This window comes from Varanus komodoensis, unplaced genomic scaffold (genome assembly GCF_004798865.1).
Source record: "Varanus komodoensis strain SLA01 unplaced genomic scaffold, ASM479886v1 scaffold29_1, whole genome shotgun sequence".
Lineage (NCBI taxonomy): Eukaryota > Metazoa > Chordata > Lepidosauria > Squamata > Varanidae > Varanus > Varanus komodoensis.
The window spans coordinates 2,136,226-2,157,360 of NW_025335759.1; the positions used below are offsets into that span (position 1 = coordinate 2,136,226).

The 21,135-nt window shown below is 41.0% G+C and overlaps 1 protein-coding gene across 7 annotated transcripts in view; it reads right to left on the reverse strand.

The window, feature by feature from the left end:
• The window catches only part of SCMH1 (Scm polycomb group protein homolog 1), a 54,670-nt gene that overhangs the window by 10,066 nt on the left and 23,469 nt on the right, over positions 1-21,135 (reverse strand). For 5 of the 7 annotated variants that reach the window (XM_044434822.1, XM_044434819.1, XM_044434823.1 and 2 more), the window contains 5 exons: positions 14,952-15,184; positions 12,981-13,107; positions 6,975-7,175; positions 4,737-4,919; positions 606-737 (listed from right to left, as the gene is read on the reverse strand). In XM_044434822.1, coding sequence (XP_044290757.1) covers positions 606-737; positions 4,737-4,919; positions 6,975-7,175; positions 12,981-13,107; positions 14,952-15,184 — 876 coding nt within the window. The remainder of the gene's footprint in view (positions 1-605; positions 738-4,736; positions 4,920-6,974; positions 7,176-12,980; positions 13,108-14,951; positions 15,185-21,135) is intronic. The other 2 variants (XM_044434824.1, XM_044434825.1) reach the window with 2 other exon arrangements.

Genomic DNA, 21,135 nt, shown 5'->3' on the forward strand with positions numbered 1-21,135 from the left:
GGAAGTTCTATACAGACATCATGGCCAATAGCCAATGATAGACCATAAATGTCTCTAATTCCCATTTTAAGCCATCTAGGAAACCGCCAATAAAAACACATATAGGAATAGAACAATCAACTCCTATTATGATTGAAAGTCTGTGCAGTTCTATATATACTGAAAGCCAACAGAATCCCACTTCTGGGCACTTACTGTGAGGAACAACAACAGCATCACATTAGAGAAGAAAGCCATTTTGGTATACACAGGAGTGATGCTGCTGGAATTGACCACAGCAAGGAAACACAGTGCATACAGTGTCTCTGGACTGTCTGAACACAGCTGGATAACTGTATCGTGTATATGAAGAAGTGGAAGGAGACAACTTTTATACTTCGGGATATGCCGTGCTTGCTCAAGGGGATGGAAAGGGATGTGTATATTGAAGAGGCTGGCACAGCAGGGAGGGAAGACACTCTCTGGACAAGCCTGAGCAAGGAATGGCCAGGCAGGAAGCAGAAAACCGATCTGGATGTACCATGTATCTTCATGGAGTTTTTTCAACCTACGCTGCTTCATACTGACTATTGACAGCTAGGCTGGGGAAATGGTACTGTGCTCACCTTCCAAAGGGTGATGATCGTTCTTTGGTAACTTGGGGGAGAGAGGAGCACTGTATGGAGGGGAATCTTGGGAATATCTCTTTGAACCCCGGCCTGGTCCCTGCAGAGAGCCGTCTAACGAAATGCTCCTGTCTAGGAAGAGAGAACAAGCCCTGCTTAGGATCAGAGTCTTCCTGAGGAAATCAGCCCTGCCTAAGATCACCAGTTCATTTTTACAGCATACAGAGACCACATAACTCAGTCAACAGGCAGTGTGGCTGCAGAACTGCATTGCTGCTTTGAAACTGCTAGTTAATCCAAAACAAGCCATACCTGCCATACTCTATGCTCCAATAAGAAACAAAGTTATGAAAGGGACACAGATACTTCCTGGACTGTTCTCATGGCAACAGTTCTCCTTTAAATTGTGCGTGCCACTGAAGGAAAACTCTCCCCTTCATTGCGTTTATGCTCCTCCAGCTGGCAAAGTGCTTAGATGGACAACTTTGGCCAGGATGCTGTGTATCTTTGCACCTAGTTTCTCCCTTCCCAGCCTCTTGAAATAGCCTCAAAGCCCTTCTCTCTCTTGTGTTCTTGAAGACGCAACTAGCTTGGTTCTTTCCATAGCAGCTGCAATGGGGGTGGGAACGGATTTCCAAACCTAGACCCCAGCTATGTGCTCAGAGCTTGAGTTCCAGGATGAGTCAAAGCCCTCCACCATCCTTCTTTGTTAAGGTGAATTAATGAGAATAGAAACCATCACGAACCTGATGTGCTGGGACACACTCTATGGCACCCTTCAGTACGGGGATCTCTGCTTCTGCCTCCAGCATGGGTGAGGGGCCATTACTTTGATGGAAAGCTAAGAGAGGAAGGACACTTGATCCTGTAACCCTTCTGAATGATGGAAAAGATGCAAGAATCTGAAGTGGCATGTATTCAAAGCAATGGTGTGATCTGGGCATCCTGGGTAGCAAGAATGATCTTTGTAGTATCCAGTACCTGCCCTCTGTACCCAGGATGCAGCTGTGTGGACGTGGTAATTCCAAGGTCTAAGGCCTATTAGTGCAGCATCATGCACAGGGTCACGCATAGGAACTGGTTCTGTAATTTGGGCCAATGAACTAGCAGCAAATCAAGCATTAAAGGAGGAGCTTGAATAATTTATGGTACAATTGGTACTGAGGCAGGCAACTGCGGTGGTTGCTGACCTGGCCACTGCCTTTTTTGATTTCCTTTTCTTCAGTTTGTGAAGGACTGTTGCATTCTGTCTTTTTGGATAGCTTCCTTGTTGCTGTACACTTCAGCGACCATGCCAGTGTTGGTGAGACAGTATGGCATGAATTCAGGGCTCGAATAGGGGCAGCTGCAGTCTCTGGAATGCCAGGTGGGCAGGCATGGGATGAGGGACCTTTGACACACATCCCATAATGGGCTTGCCCACTGAGGGCTCTATCGCTTCAAGTGTTTTCCTCCACATACCCCATTGGAGCAAGTACTTCTTGCCTTGGCCATGGTCTCCATTTGTGGTGTAAGGAAAGAAAGGGAAGTAGAAGAAAAGAAACCAAACAAACAGTGAGATAAGTTTTCTATGAGGCTACTGGAACACCAGTCAAATTGAACTGAGGGAACAGGTGGAAATCTGCTAGGGACATGTGCTCTGGGTTATCAGGGAGGGTTCCCACCATAAATTCATCAGCTGCACTGCTGCAGAGCCCATATGTATGATGTATAGAGACTATGAAGAACAATGAATTATGACTAAACTCCAAGCTTTGCTATAGTAGCCAGCACCTGCAGCTTTCTTTATCCACTCCTATGAATTTCAGAAATCTAATAACCATTATCCCCAGCTTCTCAAGTAATCAGTGTTCCAAGCCATGCTGATTGGCCACCACAGTTTGTCAAACATGTATTTCCAGATGACCCTAGCCCTACAGACGGAAAGCATTATTTCAGCATCTTTTATCCTCAAAAATTCAAACCATGCAGAGCCAATGCTTCAGTTTATTCTGCTAGGTGCCAATCCAGATCCTTCAACCCCTTTCCTGAAATGAGTCCAAGTCCATTTGTCTTTCCCTGGAACTTTTTCTCACTCCTGGCTAGATGCTAAATGGGACACAGGAAACTGCCACTTTAATGGGTTGTTAAGAGATGCTCTTTATGTCCAGAGTAAACATTTTTCACAGGCATCGTTTTTGGACAAAGGAGGCTGCTGCAGGAGTTAACTGCATTTGAGACTTTTGGTGCCTCTGTTCACTAATCTCCCTGCAGCACAGGATCAAAATATTTAGTAATGGAGCTACTTGTACACCAGTAATGTAAATATCACCAGTCAGCATCCTGTCACTATGATACAGTTTACCTTGTTCTTTTGAGCATCAGTACCTTTTGAAAGGGTGGCTGTCCCTGGAGGTGATTTTAAGTTCAAATATCACATCCATGCATTCATGAGGACAAATTTCATCACAAAATGAGTAGCCCCCTACAAGCTGGAATAGTCTAAATACTATGTTTTAATATTAAAAATGGCCTTTAGATTAATGGAGAGGGGGCAGTTTCTCTTGGGCAAATCCTCTAATGTAACCTTTCTGTTTGTAGAGGTATGGCCTCAGATGTATAGACAATTCGGTAGGAAAAAAGAACTGTCAAGTTGGACAACTCTTCTATTTGGCTATAAAAACTCATCTTAAAGCAAAAACACACTCATACCATAAATGGCATTATAGTGCAGGTTACTCTTGGACTTCATATGTAACATCTGCTGCTATTTCATGTCTGTGAAACTAGACTAGTAGGGAAATAAGTTGGTAGTGTGAATGCAAATTATTGTAACTCAGCTGCGAAACACATCATTGTACCTATTTTTAGAAGAACAGAGACTATTTTTTAGAACATATTATATACATGACTCTTCTTAGATTCTAAAATGTTTTCTTAATTTTTCCATAATATTTCTGAAGAGGATTAATATTCTTTCTATGCTTAAACAACTTATGTAATAGAATATAGTTTCTGGAATCAAAAGCTGAGAAAACAGAAACACAACAAGAAATGAATGCAGGTTAGTCACAGCTAAATTAAGAGCCATTTCATTAGGTCTGCTCTGAATATGACTAAGTCTGCATCCAACTGATAGCTTTGAATTATCCTGGATAATGTTTTGAATTTGTTCATCTTTGTATATCCTGGTGGAGTGTTGAAATGACCAACAAGGTTCACTTTTACAGAGGAAGAACCATTTTTTCCTCTTCAGTATGTTGTGCATTTCAAAACCCATAATGGAGTCAGAGTAAAACTAAAGATAAATCTGTTTATTCACTCTCCACCAATTCTGAGATGTGCTGGAGAAACTAGCACAATTAAGATTCTTTTGGACATGCTCGTTATGTCACAGAAACTATTATGGCTGTGGGTAAAAACTTGGAAGCCAGAAAAGCTAAGCTGTGCAAGAAAGGAAAAGTGCGACCTGGCCCAAAGAACAAGACAATGAAAAATAAACACGGCCAGTCTTAAAACATTGTAGGCCTGCCTTCCACTCCAAGCCAACTTGCATAGTGCACAGCTGGTTCCTGAGCCAAGCTCAAAGATGCCTGAAGATGAAGAAAGTGGACAATCATACGCACCAGGATCTTTACCACCATCACAGAGGACTTGAGGACAAACCTTCACTTTGTGGGAACCACCACCAGATTAGAGGTAGGGTAAAAGGTTCCAACTGTGGCAGGTTGCTGTGTTGGTACTGCGGAATCCAAGCCATGCTCTCTCATTTGCCACCTGTTAAGCAGTGCTTCAGTCTGTTATTCCAAGAACAGCCTTTTCCTTATCCTGTGGCTATAGCTGTACTTCTAAATTTGCTCCACTTAATACACACAAAGTACAGAAGCTGAGCACATAGGCATATATAGGAAGCCCCTATAAGCATACCCAGATTTCGTCAGGGGAACTATAAAGCTTAATGTACCTGTATTTCACGTTTACTAATGGCACGAAAGAACAGCCTGAAGGCAGTATGTATCAACCATGGCTGATATTTGCATGAGAATACATCTATTTGTGATACTGGGCTTTCCCAGTCGATTGGAAGTTGGCATTACAGAGCCTTCTCAATCTGCAGAGATTCCTGTAATAATCTGCAACCCCAGCTCCTACCTGGCAGGTACCTGTCGTGGTCGTACTCGCGGGAATGCTGCACATGGTGCTGAGTAAAAGGCTGGTTCCCAAAGAGGTTGTCACTGTGCAGGTTGTGGCAGAGTTTCTCAAGGAAGCGGAGTACATAGGTGATGCTGTTGACTGCTGGCAAGTTCAGAGTATGCTGCTCATGATCAAATACAGCTGATGGAGGAAGGGAGACAAAGCCAAATATATAAAAGCCTATGAGAGATTAGCTGGATTGGATTGATGATCCATTAGCTGAATGGACTGCATTAGATTTTCCATTGAATCAAATCAAGAATGAAAGATAAAACAGACAAGGCATGAGAGACCCCCTAATGGATAACCTGACATTGTAATTTAAATTTACAACTGTGGGGATCCATGAACTGGATCAGAGAAGCAGCACTAGGGGAGAAAGGGTACAACCATTTTCTTCTGTAAACTTTTTCCAATTGAAATCACCCCATTCCCAAATGGCAACTATTTTTGGGACACAAAAAGGAATATAGGAATAGTGCTTAATTTTTCTGCCCCTCTCCTCGAATGGGAATAAAGCAGCTAGTTCTCTCTCTCTCTCTCTCTCTCTCTCTCTGTTGATTTCAATTGGGAAAATGGCACAGAACAGCAACACCCTTGCTGAAGCCTCGGGGCGGCTCACAACACAAAATAAAATACAATAAAATACAAAAATAACAATATAAAATAAATAACAATATAAAAGAACAATATAAAAATCAGAGCTATCCTTTCCAGAGTTTGTTGCCGCAGAAGTAACGGGGGTTTTGTGGCACCTTAAAGAGTAACACATTCATTTGGGCATAAACATTCATGGACACGATCCTCTTCTTCAGATGCAGAGCCTTCTAGCTTTAACACTTGGGGACACTCTCAACTTCATTAGGTGTGTGAAGTGTTACTCCCTAATCTGTAGATCTATGTACTTGGGACAGGAAATATGTAATCTGTGCTATCAGGGGAAATGCAAAAAAGTACAAATAGAGCCAATCACCTTATTTTGTGAGTGGCTACTGTTAAGACAGCCATCACTGTCTGCACTTCTTTGGATTTAAATTCTCTCTGACAACAGTTTACATCTCTACCCACTCCAACATTTGTAAATAGGTGTACCAATTTGGGGAGAACATTTCATGCATCTGCAAATGGACAGTGTGCAAAAATGTTCATGCCAGAGAGCATATGAACCTGAAGAAGTGGACACTGTCCATGAAAACTTATGCCATGCTGAACTTGTTAGTCTTTAAGGAGCCTCAGGAGTATTGCTGCCATTTTATGAAAAGGACAAAAGTTGGGAATCTATTTACAATTATGTTTTGGCCCTGAGTGAGCCTCTTTAATTGTTTAGATGCATAAAGTGCAACTTCAAAGGATGAAGTGAGTAGGTAGAGAAGACAGTTTGCCCATCAAAGCTCATCTTCAATCTGAGCAAAAGGGGATTTAAAAACAAATACCTAGAACAAAGTCATGCAGACAAACGCAGGGCATTCTTTAAGACGCCTGTATGAAAGACTCGGAGGGAAGCAAACAGAACATTGCCCCAGGGCCCTTTAATATAATTCAGGAGATGCAGCCTCTTAAACTGCACAGACTGGGCTGGCATGGTCTTCCAGTCTTGCCAAGTGGGAAGGATCAAGAAGCAATTGGCTCCTTCTATTGGAAATGCTTCATATGAGCTTTCAGAATTACTACACTTGAGGGCTTCATTAACAAATGACAAAAGATCTGAATTTAGAGATATGATGTCAAAGTGAGGCTATCACTTTGCTTGAAAATGCGCAGTATCCACTTGATCCTTTAATTTTCTGAAGTAGCCACTGGTTCGGCATGTGATGATATTGTGCCAATGTGGAGAATCTCTAGTAGACAAAAACCTAAGGATTTGTTCTGCCCTCTTATGTTTAAAGAGGCTGCACACAAGCATGGACAGAAAAGATCAGTGTGATGGCCTCAAAGAGGAAGACTGTGAGTTTCACTATTACCCACACTTAAGGCTCTAAATAGCACCAACACTTGCTATGTACCCCATTCAATTCTAACTACTGTGGAGTTAAGACAATATAAAGCACACCATGATGGTCTGCCTTCTCTTGCATATGTTGAGTCAGCCATGAGAACCCCATGACTGGTTGCTGACTTGTAAAAATGTCCCCTTGGAGAAGGCTGTTCAATACATGGTAGAAGAAATACATAAATAAATGGCTCTGGTTCTTTTACCTGAAATGATCTCTCCTCCATGGCCTTGTTTTAAGAATGAGAAGACAGTTTTCTGGTGGTAAGCACAGTCAATACAAGCCTGGACAGCCTGCTGCAGAACCACAGATGCTCGAGCTGGCCCAAAATGGTCAGGCAGTTGCTGGATTTTCTTTTTGTCCAGATGAGGGCCAGTGCCACCATTCTTATTCAAGTAGATACAAACTGTGAGTGTGCAAGAGAAACAAAACAGAGTGCTTATTAATTTGATAAAATGGTACTTTTCCTCTATCTGCTGTTGCTGAGACTTGCTGCCTCTTTATTTATTCCACTGAAAGCCATCACATAATTTTGGGAACAGTTTCCTTGCAATGTGGGACACAACAGCAATTCCCAGCCCTTTTGAATCTGAAGACTAGTCTTTTATTTTGGTTCAAACCCAAGACTGATCTTGATGCTACAAATATACAGAGTACTTTCAGGCTAAACAATTAGCAGAAAGCTTGGCAAAGGAGGTCCTTTCCCTTTTTTTGCTTCTGCTGCATGCTGCTGTATGAGCTACAAAGAGAGTCAAGCTGGATCCGGGGATAGAGCAGTGGGTAGCTGCTCACCTTCAGAACTAATCTACCATATGGGAAACAGGTTCAGATTTCTCCTGTTGCCAAGATGAGACTTAGTGTGCTCACCAGCATCAGTTCACAGCCAAATAGCTAAAAACCCACTGCACTGTTATAATTTACTACTACTACCACCAGCATTACTTTCTTGGCATCTGTACAAGTCTTGAGTCATTTTAATTTGCCTATCTAAAGACAGATTCTCTGTTGCAGATAATCATGCTTGGTCATGGCATGTTGAACCATGGGTTGAGCAATCTATACTGTAGGCTACGACAAAGCACACATCCACTCCTGCAGAATGGATTGCTCAAGGCATGCCTAGTGCATCTGTTTTCAGATTTTGGCTCTAGACAATGGTTTGGTTTACACTGAACAACGAACACCCCTTCTGTTTAAAGACTGACAGATCGTTGTGCATGAGTGGTCAGAGGAGGGTACACTGCCTGCAAAGCACCTTCCTCCTCCACTTCTACTGCACAGCCCACCACCAGCTCCTTTGTACATTGTGGAATGTGATGTGCAAATCCAGACTAAACAACTCAGTGGTAAAACTATAGTACACCTACAATAACCCCATCAGTTTTTAAAAGGCTGGATTTCCATTAAACAAGCCCCAAAATTCTGGACTAAAAAACTCAGTGGTTAACCAATGGTGCACGGGGACAACCCATGTTTTTAAACTGGCAGATAATTATTCCATGTGAACAGGGTCAAAAGTTCTGGTAAAATGTATTCAAATCAAACAAACATAATCATGCAAGTCATTCCCACAGGTTCAAGACAGAAATGCTACCCATACACTGTAGCAAGGCTAAGTTTTATAAAACATAGTATACACTTGCTGTATTTAAGCTAAACTTTCCAGGCAAGAAGAGAAGGCTGGAGTGTGCCCAACTGCACACCGCAACAGCAACAGGGTTGCCAGACCAAGTAAAACAGTCAGCCAGGATCTGAAACATAGTGGCAGGGATGGAGCGGTAGGTGTAACACAACAGTATTCTGCTGTTAGAGGCCTGAAGCCTGCTTTCCTCTACAACTGTTGTTTTCATAGGCAGCCTAGTCTGGCCCAGGATGTATTTTGATCAGAAGTAATTAAGAGTATGGTCTGACCTACCGAATGGTGCTAGGAGCAGTTTTCCAGAGCAACATGAAATAACAAATATAATATAAAAATTATAACAAAATGATAATTTTTAAAGTGTGACTGTAAAGTGAAACTGAGTAGATGTGCAGTATGTGAATGAATAGGTGAATTTTTATTACAGTAACAGACCAGAGTTCTGATACCAAAGAACAAATGATGCTATTGAAACAGTTAGATAAATTTGCCGAAGCCTCGGGGCGGCTTACAACAGTTACGTTGTAAGCCGCCCCGAGGCTTCGGCAAATGGGGCGGCATAAAAATGTTTTAATAAATAATAAAAATAAATAAAAAGGGCAGGTTTTGAAGAGCTTTCCCCCCAATTTGTATTGAAATAAAAGAAGTCCTAAAACTCTCTTAGTGGTATAGGATACATCATCCCCCAAGCAGAATAGAACTGTCTTTTCATAAGGTTTTCCTGGGTGGGTTCTTAGTAGAGATACAGTCAGCCTCTCTCTGCAGTCCCTATACAAATTACATTACAGAAGGGACAAAGCCAACAATTCAGTTTTGCTCAAAAACATGCAACCTGTACTTGGAGCAGTTAGTCTGTGCAGATATGAAGCTTTAAGAGTTCCTTATTTTAGATTACTTAAGAATAAGGGAGGGGGGAATAAGGACATGCAGATCAAAATTTGTTAATCTGTGTATAACAGACTTGTACCTTCCTTAAACCATAGTTGCCTAGAACCTCAGGAGAGAAACACAAGTTAAGAATCCTCTTCTCCACCTCCCTCATCCATCAACTGACAAAAAAGTCTGACAGCAGTAAGTGGATATCTCTATCAGGAGCTCAAGGGGGAAAAAAGCACTTGAAGCCATAATTTTAGGGCATTTATCCAAGCTTGGCATTTGACTGATCGAATGACAACTGCACACATGGACATCACCAGATGGCCAATATATACATCCAACAGGGTATGTAATTTGAAATAGGAGATGATGAAGTTGTATTCTCTTGCAAAATACTACTAGTACTACTACTACTACTACTAATAATAATAATAATTACAACAACAATGAGCAGACTGTGGTAGAGAACATGAGCTAGAAGCATAGTGCCAAAATAAAACTTAAATAACATTCCTCAGGAATTTAAAGTACACATAAAGAACGTTTGCGTTATTAAACTTAATTGACCATGAGCCACAACAACTGTGGATTGAAACCAAAGGCATTATTAAGAAGAATGCAAAAAACACAATTCCTGTAGCAAAATGAAAAAAGCAAGCCTAGGTGGATGAAGGAAGAATCATTCACAATGGCTAACGACAGGCGAAAAGCAAAGATAAAAGCAAAGGGTGACTGAAATAGGGTCATAATCATGAACACCACTTTTCATAGACTACTGCACAGACACAAAAGGGATTATTACAATGACCAGTGCAAAGAAATTGAAGAGAACAAAAAACAGAAAAAAGGGAGATCTCTTCCTGAAGGTCCAAGAAGCCAAAGAAGAAATCCACACCTTATATTACGAATGCTGAAAGTCCAATGGGGAACATGCTATCTGACAAGGATAACATAACGAGAAGGTGAAAACCAAATAAAAGAGATAAAAAGAGGCCAGGCTACTTCAAAGAGGAATCCTATGAGGAAGAACCTGCAATATTAGCAAGTGAAGTGAAAGCTGCTTTGAAAGCGCTTGCAGGAATAACACATCCAGAGTGGATAGGGTACCAGTAGAAAAATTCCCAACTGCAGGGACTGAATCCATCCAAATCCTAGCAAGAATATGCCAACAAATATGGAAAACGAAAGAATGGCACACAGTGGAAACACAGTGGAAATGACACACACATCGGAAATGCCAATATATATTCAAATTCCCAAGAAAGCTGATTCTAAGGAATGCTGGAACTACAGAACCATTGCATTGATTTCCCACGCAAGCAAAGTTGTACTCAAGGTTTTGCAATAAATTATTTTACCCTACATACTGCAAGAAATGACTGACATTCAAACTGCATTCCAAAAAGAAAGGAGCACACAAGATCATATTGCAAATATATGTTGCAGCACACCAAAGATTTTCAGAAGAAGATCAGTTTATACTTCATAGACTTCAGCAAAGCCTTTGACCATGTGAATTATGAGAAGGTATGTTTGGTTATGAAAGAAATGGGTTAGCCTTAGCACTTGGTTGTCCTGATGCATAACCTGTATTGTGGACAGGAAGCTACTGTTAGACAGAATATGGAGGAACAGAATGGTTTCCAATAGGCAAAGCCATTAGACAAGGATGTATTTTCTCTATCTCTTCAATCCGTATGCAGAACATATCAAAAGGAAGAGTGGATCAGGATCAGAGGAAGGAGGGGTGAAATTGGTGGGAGATACATACATAATTTAAGATAGTATTACATTATATTTATATCCTGCTATTTTACTTCTTGTGAGGACCTAAGATGGCTTATATTGCTCCAGTGTATTCATACAACATCACTGTGAGATGGGATAGGCTGAGACTCATCCATTGAGCTTCATGGCCGAGTGGGGATGAGAACCTGGGTTTCCCAGGTCCCCAGACCAACACTCTAACAACCATATCATATAGAGGATACCGTATTACTTGCAGAAAGCAGAAATGAATTGAAATGAGTCCTGATGAAAGTCAAAGAAGAAAGTGCAAAAGCAGGATTGCCACTAAACATTAAGAAAACAAACATCATGACTACAGAAGAATTATACAACTTTAAGGTCAACATTGAAGAAACTGAAATTGTGAAAGATTTTGCATACCTTGGCTCAATCATCAATTCAAATGGAGACTGCAGCCAAGAAATTAGAAGAAGATTGAGACTTGGAAGGGCAGCAATGAAGGAACTAGAAGAGATAATCAAGTGTAAGGATGTTTCACTGGAGACCAAGGCCAAGATCATTCACACTATTGTATTTCTGACCACTCTGTATGGATGTGAAAGCTGGGTAGTTAAGAAAGCTGACAAGAAGAAAATTGATACATTCGAAACATGGTGCTGGAGGAGAGCTTTGAGAATACCCTGGACTGACAGGAAGACAAACAAGTGGGTCCTAGATCAAAACAAGCTGGAACTTGCCCTGAAAGCAAAAATGGTGACACTGAGGATGCTGTACTTCAGGCCCATCATGTGAAGGCAAGACTCACTGGTAAAGACAATAGTGCTAGGGCAAATCAAAGGCAGAAGAAGGAGGGGAAGACCAAATATGAGACAGATTGATTCCATAAAGGACACTACAGCCTTGAGTTTACAAGAGCTGAGCAAAGCTGTCAAGAACACGTCACTTTGGAGGGTATTCACATACGGGTTCACGTTAAGTTGGAGATGACTTGACAGCCCATAGCGACAAGAAATTTCAAACCATAATAAGCCTGAGCTAGGGATTAGGCCCTTCCTTACAATAGATAAGGTACTGACTAATTTGGTCTTTAAGCAAAATACAATCATGATCAAACCTACTTTTGCTCCTAGAAGGTTTGCCAGTAAAAGATTAATTTTCCCCTGAGAACTTCTGGATATCAGAAACTCTTCATGGGTTTTTTTCAGTACACGTAAGGCAGAAGTGAGAGCGGTAGTTTCTTGTAATATGTATCAATAACCTGCCTCTGGCACCAACTGGCATCAGGATATGTGTGAGCTCTGACTGGGGCACACAGTCTCCACCAGTTGCCACTGTACACTGGTGCTGATACCACGCCTAATTTTTACGTTTGTCTTCAGGAGCCTTACATGTTTACTTCCTCATATGTTTGTTTTGCACTTTGTTTAGGGGTTTTTTATACCATAAAAACTGGTCTGAGAAAACAAAGGAGATGATCTTGTGGTTAACCATGGCCAGCCAGTTCACAACACAGAACTGAACTTTTGCTGAAGAACCTATTTCCACAGAGCTCAATCCAGGAGAAAAGGTTTTTGTGCACCCAAAATGAGCTATCACAACAGGTTTGCTGTTCAATTTATGTACCTCTGTACCATAAGATTCTTAAGGGAGATGAAGGAACGCCTTTCAAATGCTGAGCCTGCAGTCATCACATGTCAGCATGTCACATGCCTATGACTAACCCAAGGTCTGACACCCAAAATCAGGATGAATGCTGTGATGGAAAGCTTACATGTTATCTTCAAAAGGTTCTAACATTCCTGGTTCAATTCCAGTTGCACAGACATAACATGAGGAGATGAGAAAAAGCCTGAGAAGTTTTGACTGGCATCATTCTGTTTGAGACTGGCTTATTTTTCTGTAAGATTGCAATCGTCTTGCATTAGGAGGAAGGACTAAGATCCTTACCTGTAGGGGCCTGCATAGCAGAACTAGGGATAGTAGCTGCATCTTGTGGTACTGTACTAGTGTCAGGTTCAGGAGTGCTGGTTGTAGGGGAGGTGGGTGCTGGATTTAATAATGTTCGAGGCTTTCTCTGCAAAAGGGACATTAATAAATTTTAATGGAATAAAAATTCTAATGGGCAAAATGAAGAAGTAGTTGTTAGAAAGGATAATGCAATACCTGTGACCTCTCCTTGAGAAAGTCAGGGTGAAATTATGCAAAAAGCAAGCAAGAGTTACAAATAACAAGGGCCACTTGCAACCATTCAGAGGCATGGAGGCATCACATACAGCTGTACTTGGGCAGAAATTTTAGAAGGACTTGTGCTTTTAAAAAAATAGACATCACTAGACTGCCAATTCTCACTGTGGCATCCTGCCATTCCTTGAAACAGTTCACAAACACTATGTAAAGGACTGAAAAGCAGTCATCCATTCAGGTACTAGCCAGACCATGATATGCTTCGGAAATAAAACTAAATTATGTACTTCCATTTTTCAGTACCACTTGCAGTCACCCTGACAATGTAGAACGTAAGAAGCTGCCTTGTACCAGGTTAGACTAATAGTCCAACCGACTTGGTCTTACTACTGGAGAAGGGAACTTCTTTCCACTGAAGGGTCAAATTAATTTTAGATCAGTTCTTGCAGGCCATATTCTAGAGGTGGCCAGAGTCAAAGGCAAAAGGGTCAGAGACAAATCAGTATATTTTAGCCTAAAGCTCTTCCAAACATTAAGCCTTAGGAGAAGGATTTCAGCCTTCTAGAATCAGAAATAACCACACAAAAGTCAAGAAACCACCAGATGATTGGTGGTTGTGGCAAAAGGGCTGGGGCTAGAAGTCGGCATGGATATTTTGGGAATTCAGGAGGGCCAAATTAAGACCCAGGTAGGCTGGATTTGGCCTCTAGGCTTGAGGTTATCTGCTGCTAGGCTACTATGACCAGTAGCTCTCCATGATCTCAGGCAAAGTCTTGCAGATTTCTTGTTCCCTTACCCTTTGAAGTGGATATACCAAGAGTTAAACATGAGGCCTTCTTCATGCTCTAGCAATGAACTACAATCTCTCATCTATTTACAGATGTTCATTTGTTTGAATAGTTTTCAATCATAATTTCATATGAACATGTAGGTAGTGATTTTGGGATAACTACATCATGGTCTCAGTCCTAGACTACTGGTGCCCGATTCTAGCATTATCTTTATTCCAGGAACAGTTTCATTTTGGATGGTGCCTAAACCCAAAATACTCCTGAATGTGAGGACACCTATTCCACAGTTCAATCATCATGGACTGGCAGTGACCTGTTCTATAAATGAAAGGGAAACAATCAGGATAGTGTGCTCACAATTCTTTTTCCTTTCCCTTCATGTGATTTTTCTCTTTGCCATCAAGTGAAAAGAATCAGGGCTGCTGGGACCGAAGGACTGATTGCAATAGCTGGACCAATGACAATAAGGTAATGTTTGTAACTAAACTAGATACCTGCGGCTTTGAGTATTTTTAGTTTGGTTTGGTAGAGTCAGATAGAGATATAAAGATATCCTTTTGGCCTCTGTCCTGCTTCTCACTTTTACCTCTGCTTTTCCCTCTCTTTGCAATATTAACTTATCATGTTTCATGTTCAGTTCTGAAAATGAAGTTTCTGTTTCCTGAGCTAAAACTTTCCCTACTCTCTTCCTCTGACTTTGTGTTGAACGGTATAACTACTTGCTTCCTGAAGTTTAGAAATTTTGACTTCTGAATTACTAACCTTTTCACTGAAACTGATCAACAGACACACACACACGCAGAACACACACACACACACACACACACACACACACACACACACACACACACACGTACATCATTATATCCTACAACCAAACAAAACACGCCAAATGGAGGCCAACTGCAGTCCTTCACATCAGCCACACATAACTATCACCTACCTTACTGCCAGGCTTTGGTCCCCTCTTCTTGGGGAATTTCAAAGGCTCTACTACCTTGGAAGGGGTGGGGATAGGATGACTGGTCAGAGCCTTTGGTGTCCGGCCTCGTTTACGACCAGGCTTGCGCCCCCTTTGTCCTGTCTGATGTTCCAAAATAGTCTTTGTGCCACTGTGCATGCTGCTCTTTTCAGAGATTACATCAGGGGGTGGGAATGGGCTCTTTGGAATCACCACTAGCATAGAAGAGAAACAGAAATCAATCAAGTGCTAACATAATCTCATAAAAAGCACCTTCTTGGACATCTGAATACTCAACTACTACAAGTGGGGTATCTTGAAGGACTGCCATACTTACTTTGACAAACAATTATCACAAATCAAGGCTTTTAATAATAATAAATCTTTATTATGGTCAGAGACTAGACCAAAAGGTTATGTTCCAATGATAACCTTGGCCATGCCTTTTCTTTTTCATAGACAACCCTACCTGACGGACAACTTCCAAACTTTTAAAGAGGGATGCTTGATTGTACAATTTTAAAATGGAAGTAGATTTAACATTCTTCTCTGTGAATGTGTCATATTGTGCCAGGCACCATGGTTCCACGGGTCTAGGTGAACTCAGGGGACAAGGATTGTTTAAGAGTTAAGACAAACCTCAAAAAACCCTTAAAAAGCCATGGGTTATGGCTTTAGGTCTATGCAACCAGCAAATAATCTCTGCTACTTGTGTTCACATGACATGACAAGCTCGTACAACAAGCTGGGTACCCATGCAGGTGCCCAGCATACTGCAAAAGTCCCTGTAGGTAAATTAACTTGTGCTGGCCTGCTACCTTGTACAAACTATGTGTTTGCTTACCTGGAAACTAAAATATATTGTTCTTTGCAGAAACAGAGTTATTTGTTCCCAGCATTACATCATGACTCAATACCATCTAAGCCTTGGTGAATGCCTTACACCCCTTTTCTTTTGAAACAGGGAAGCATTGCGGGAACCCTCCTTGAAAGAGAAGGGCCCTCTCTGTGGTAGATTCCTGATTGTGGAGTACATTCCTCAGAGAGGTTCACCTGGCACCAACATTTTCTTTTTGGCGCCAGTCAAAAACCTTTTCATTCTCCCATTATTTTAATGTTTAATTGTGATTTTATTGTGAATTGCTGGATGCTGTGCCATTTTTGTCTGTGCTTGTTGTAAACCATCCAGTGACACAAGTATGGGGTGGCCTATAAATTCTTTAAATAATAAATAAATAAATAAATTTGTGCTTCAGTCTTCTCTCCCTCCAGTCCCATTTAACTTTCAACTCTCCATTCTACCTCTCCATTCTGTGCTGCCCATTCCAAGTTTGCCCAACCACCAACACTAGCAGTCAAATCCCTACCACCCTCTCTGTCTCATCTGGCAGCCATTGCTGCTCACTTCTGCAACTGTCTACTTTCTCATCCTCTTGTTATATTTAATGTGATAGTTGTCATACTGAGCTTAATTGGGTTATCTGTATTTTGTATCAAAGTGTTATGTTTGGAGTCTTGCATGTTTTGTAATAAAGCTTATAGTCTTTGATTCATGTTTGAGTCCAGCAGGTGATTTATTTGTGGTTTAAGTGAAAATGGCAGCAATTCCATGGAGCACCTTGTGCCTAGGTCCAAGATCTGTATTTACATGTGTACAGGCATACTGAATGTATCACATGTCAATGGATGAAATGGGCTTTGACCCACAAAAGTTTCTTCCACAGTGTATTTTTAAGATGTAAGTATGCCATTAGACTATTGTTTTACTGTCTTTCTTACATTTCTTTGTGAGATTTTAAAGAGAAGGGTATTGCACTTCTACGATGGTATAATGCATCATTATATAGATGGTGAGTTAACTTCCAATGAATGAAATGTGCAGCATGTGAACTCAGCTACAATAGACTAATTTAAATAAACCCTCAGGTGATCATAGGCCACCTCCAAGGGAACAAGAATGCTCTGTACTTGTTCCAAGGACAGGATTAATGTTTAGTTCCAAAGTTTTCTAGAAGTGTTTTTATGGCAATTTGTTCATTAGAATAATAAGCTCTAGAGTAGAATCTAAGAAACATGGGAAATTTCTGCAGCTCATACACCATGTTCTGCATGGTTCATGCAGAAGCTCCAGTGCAAACTATAACTTGATTATTCCTACTAAAGACTGGACATAAATCAATGCAAAGAATACCACCACCATGTTCCTTTCAAAACAGAATACCCCCATGAAAGGGCAGAATAAGTACTATTTGCCACTCCTATTGGGAACCAGGCTGCTGCTGCTGCTGCTTTTTTGCTTTCCAAAAGGTAAACTTTACTGTGACTGGTTGCTTCCTTTTCCATACTACATTTTCTTTACTTCAAGTCTTTTTTATTTGCCAAGTGAAGAGCCCTTTTCATGTACACTGCAGAGGGATACAATTTACATCTACTCTAAAGTGATTAAAGAAAATTCTTTAGATCATAAACTTACAACTGAGGTGACAATAGTTGTATACTCTGTCTGTTAAGCACTCCCTAATGCCAGGTCCACCTGTATCTGAGCCAACACCCCACCACTCTAATAAAATCTATGTTTTTCATCTCCAAATACAGTCCTGTACGCCACCATACAACTAACAATTCCTTTCCACACAATGTGCTTCGGTCCCTAATTCAAGAATATGTTGTTTGCATCCAAAAGGTAGCAGTCCAACAGTCATATCTAAAGTAGTTATACCTAAAGGAGTTACTGCCAGGAGGACTGTGTGGAACATTTTGCTAGTTCAGAGTTGACTTGAGATTAACCGCAAGGACCGTGTGTGTGATTCACAGAACCATGTCAAGGAATGTTCACCTACTAAGCAATCGTGACATAAAAAGGGAGGATAAACCATTTTTCCCAGTAGGATCATTTGTGAGGCTTTGAGAGGAATACCTAAGGACAAAAATCCACACAAATAATCAGGCTTCATTAGTTGCATCTGTAACAACCTTCCTGTCTTCCTATTATTCTCATGGAGTTTCTCTATAGCACCACAGCCCAATTTCTAATTATCTGCTGCTTTAGGAGGCTGTGGGGGGTGGGTGGGTCACAGCTCTAAATTTTGCGATCCTTTCAACTTATTGCAAGACCTTGCATGCCTGCATCTGTTGACCTCAGTGCTGCTTATGGAAACATATCATTTCCCTTCAACTTATTAGCGAATAATGGTAATAGGGGTTAGGCACAATAATCCTGTGCTTTGCCGATTCCAAGCCTGGCTAGTTTATTGCCAACAATATGACTGAAATTACAGGCATTTCCAGATTTGAGTTCTTCTGAGAGGAATAGACCTCTCTGCAGATCATTCAGGAATCAAAGAATCGTAGAGCTGAAAGGGGCTAAGAAGGCCATCAGGTCCAGCCCCTTCTGTTGCAGGCCACCAATTTGCCACTCAGATGACAGTCCACTTTCTTTTTGAATGTCAATGCATAGGAGATAGCTCCTAAATAAATCTAACCTATGCATTTGCTAATATCTTCTGGAATAGAATATTAAGGTGGACGGTGCTTGCACAACTCCAGGTAAGGCAGAGGAAATGCTGAACTTGTGCTTGGGCTGAATAAGTGTCAAAAAACTGAAACCTGATCCTGATAAGATGGAGGTCCTGTTGCCAGGTAGTTTGTATGCTCAAAGAGATAGTATTCAGCCTATTCTTCAGCCTATTCTGTACAGGGTAGAATATTCTGTATTCTTGATCCTATTCTCCCTCAAGGATCAAGTTCATTATGTATGGGTACTCCTGGATTCAGTTTGACATAGGATGCCCACTAACCTGTCTTCCATCAGCTTAGCCTAGTACATCAGTCCCAACTTTTCCTGAACTATGATAGCTAGACTACAGCTATCCATGCAGTGAGAAATATTTAGGATGGATTAATACATTATATGCCGGGAATGTCTGGGAACTGCAGTCAGTATCCTTTAGGTGCCCTGGCAGTTGACTGGAACTACTGGAATTTCAGTGGCTTCTTGTCATTTCCAAATACGAATCAAAGTGTGGGTCCTTATCTTTAAAGCCATATACAACGTAGGATCCAAGAAACTGAAGGAACACCTGCTCTTATACCAACATGCTCTTGGACTGAGGTCACTTTCAGATATTCTGCTCCAGGTGCTACAATTATCTGTAGTAAGTTGGGTGGTGAGCAGAGAGTGCCTTCTCTATGACGGTACTCCCTTTGTGAAATTATCTCTCCAGGAAAGGTTGCCTGGGGTTAATAGTGTTAGCTTTTCAGTACAAAATAAAGGCTTTTCTATTCTCCCAGGCTTTTGAATGCATTACTTTAACATTTGACATTTATTTATTAAACAAGCATTTGTATGCATTATTTAACATGTATTAAAGCATTACCTAAAAAACAATTTATTTTTGTATTTTATCCTGTTTTGTCTACCAGCCTAGAAGCTTTGCAGGAAGGCAGTACAGAGATCATTTAAAGACACACAGATAACACTTGCATAATTTTAACACCGTTCAAGGACGAAACCCCCAGAAGCAGTCAGTGGTGACAGTACAAACAGGCTGCTTCAGCACTGCTTTCCCTAAGGTTTGGAGAGCTGCTTTTTCACAGAATTCCTACTGATATTCAAATGCAAGCAAATTCCTAAAATTCTACAAGTTAACAACCTTCTATTTACTATCAGAAAAAACATTTTAATGCTTCCATTATTATTACTATTATTATTATTATTATTATTATTATTATTATTATTATTATTATTTATTGCTTCTACCTAAGATAGTCATGTCCCTAATATTCTGCTCCTTCGTCCAAGAGGACAAAAGCAGGGATTACTAGAAAACAACTAAAAAGAGATGTCAAAATCTGTTACCTTTGTGTCCTTAGAGGCAATTCTACAAAGTCACTTTGGCTTATTCATCTCCTAGCAGTCCAACTCAAGGTATGCTACTCAGTGGAGGAGGTCCAAATGCTTACAGGTCCTCTGACAGAGATTTCACTTCTCTGAATTTCTACCTGAAGCGGCTCTCCCTTCCAGACAACTGAAGTAAAGCTTGCAGGACCTTTAATCTGTTCACAATTGTTTGGAAAAATGGCTGACAAGTACAAGAAGAATGTATGGTGCCACTTAACACATCTCCATGGTAACTTAAAAACGATTAACTTTTGCTTGCCTGCTGAGCAGAGTAAAGTCATCTTGAATGGGCTGACTGCATTAACAGGAACAAAGGAAACTGGGGCAAGCGCCTGCAATTATGATCTCTCCTGTAAACCAGTGTAACGTTCATTGCCCTTGGCACAGTAATGAAGGGGGTGCATCCTTCCTTAGGTCTTCTTTGCTTGGCAGGAACTGACTGCATCCCTGCCAGCTGGGAGAGTGCCAAGGCAGACACTCTGCTCTTCTACATTCCAGATTTCTTGATAAAGCAGAAGACAGCCTTGGGTTCATAGTCTGCCAAAGGTAGTTAACTCTTGTGACCCTGCCACGCAAATGTTGTATGCGAGGCCCTTTCATTGAACAGCTCTAGGAGGGGTTGCTGCCACTTTGTGCCCAAGAAGAAAAGCTTGAGGATGCAACTGAAGGTTGAGCACCCTATCATTAATGGTTGGAAATTCCATGAGTGTTGACAGGTACCAGTAATGTTTAACATTTTATGTTAAAAATTGGGACAGTGTCAGAAAGCAAGACAGTAACAGCCACTCCTGTATTTTCTTTCCCATTATTATGTGATTGTACTCCTCCATCCCTTAAGACTCAACAAAGCCACAGGTCACTAAACCAGGCATCTCAGATATTAACTTGTGCTTCCTCTCTTTACTACTACCACCCAGTGCCTTCTCCATGAGCTGAAAAATCACAAGAGGTGAAACCACAGAATATATGGAAGATAGTTACCAAATCACTAGAGAGACTGTGATATAATGCTTTTAAAAGAAGTATTATAAATTAGAAGTATTGTCAACCTAAAAAGACAGAGGGATGCAGAAAGATTAGCAGCTGTAGTGAGGGACATACTCGTGCCAATGGGCCACTTAAAAACAGGAATGCCCAACATTTCTAATCCCAAGGGGTATATGCAATGACAGGCAGTTGGCTGGGGGCTGTACATGGACAGCTTCATACACATAGACATACACCTTGCCCCCTTCCTAACACTCCTCCTTAGCATTTTGTTTTGCA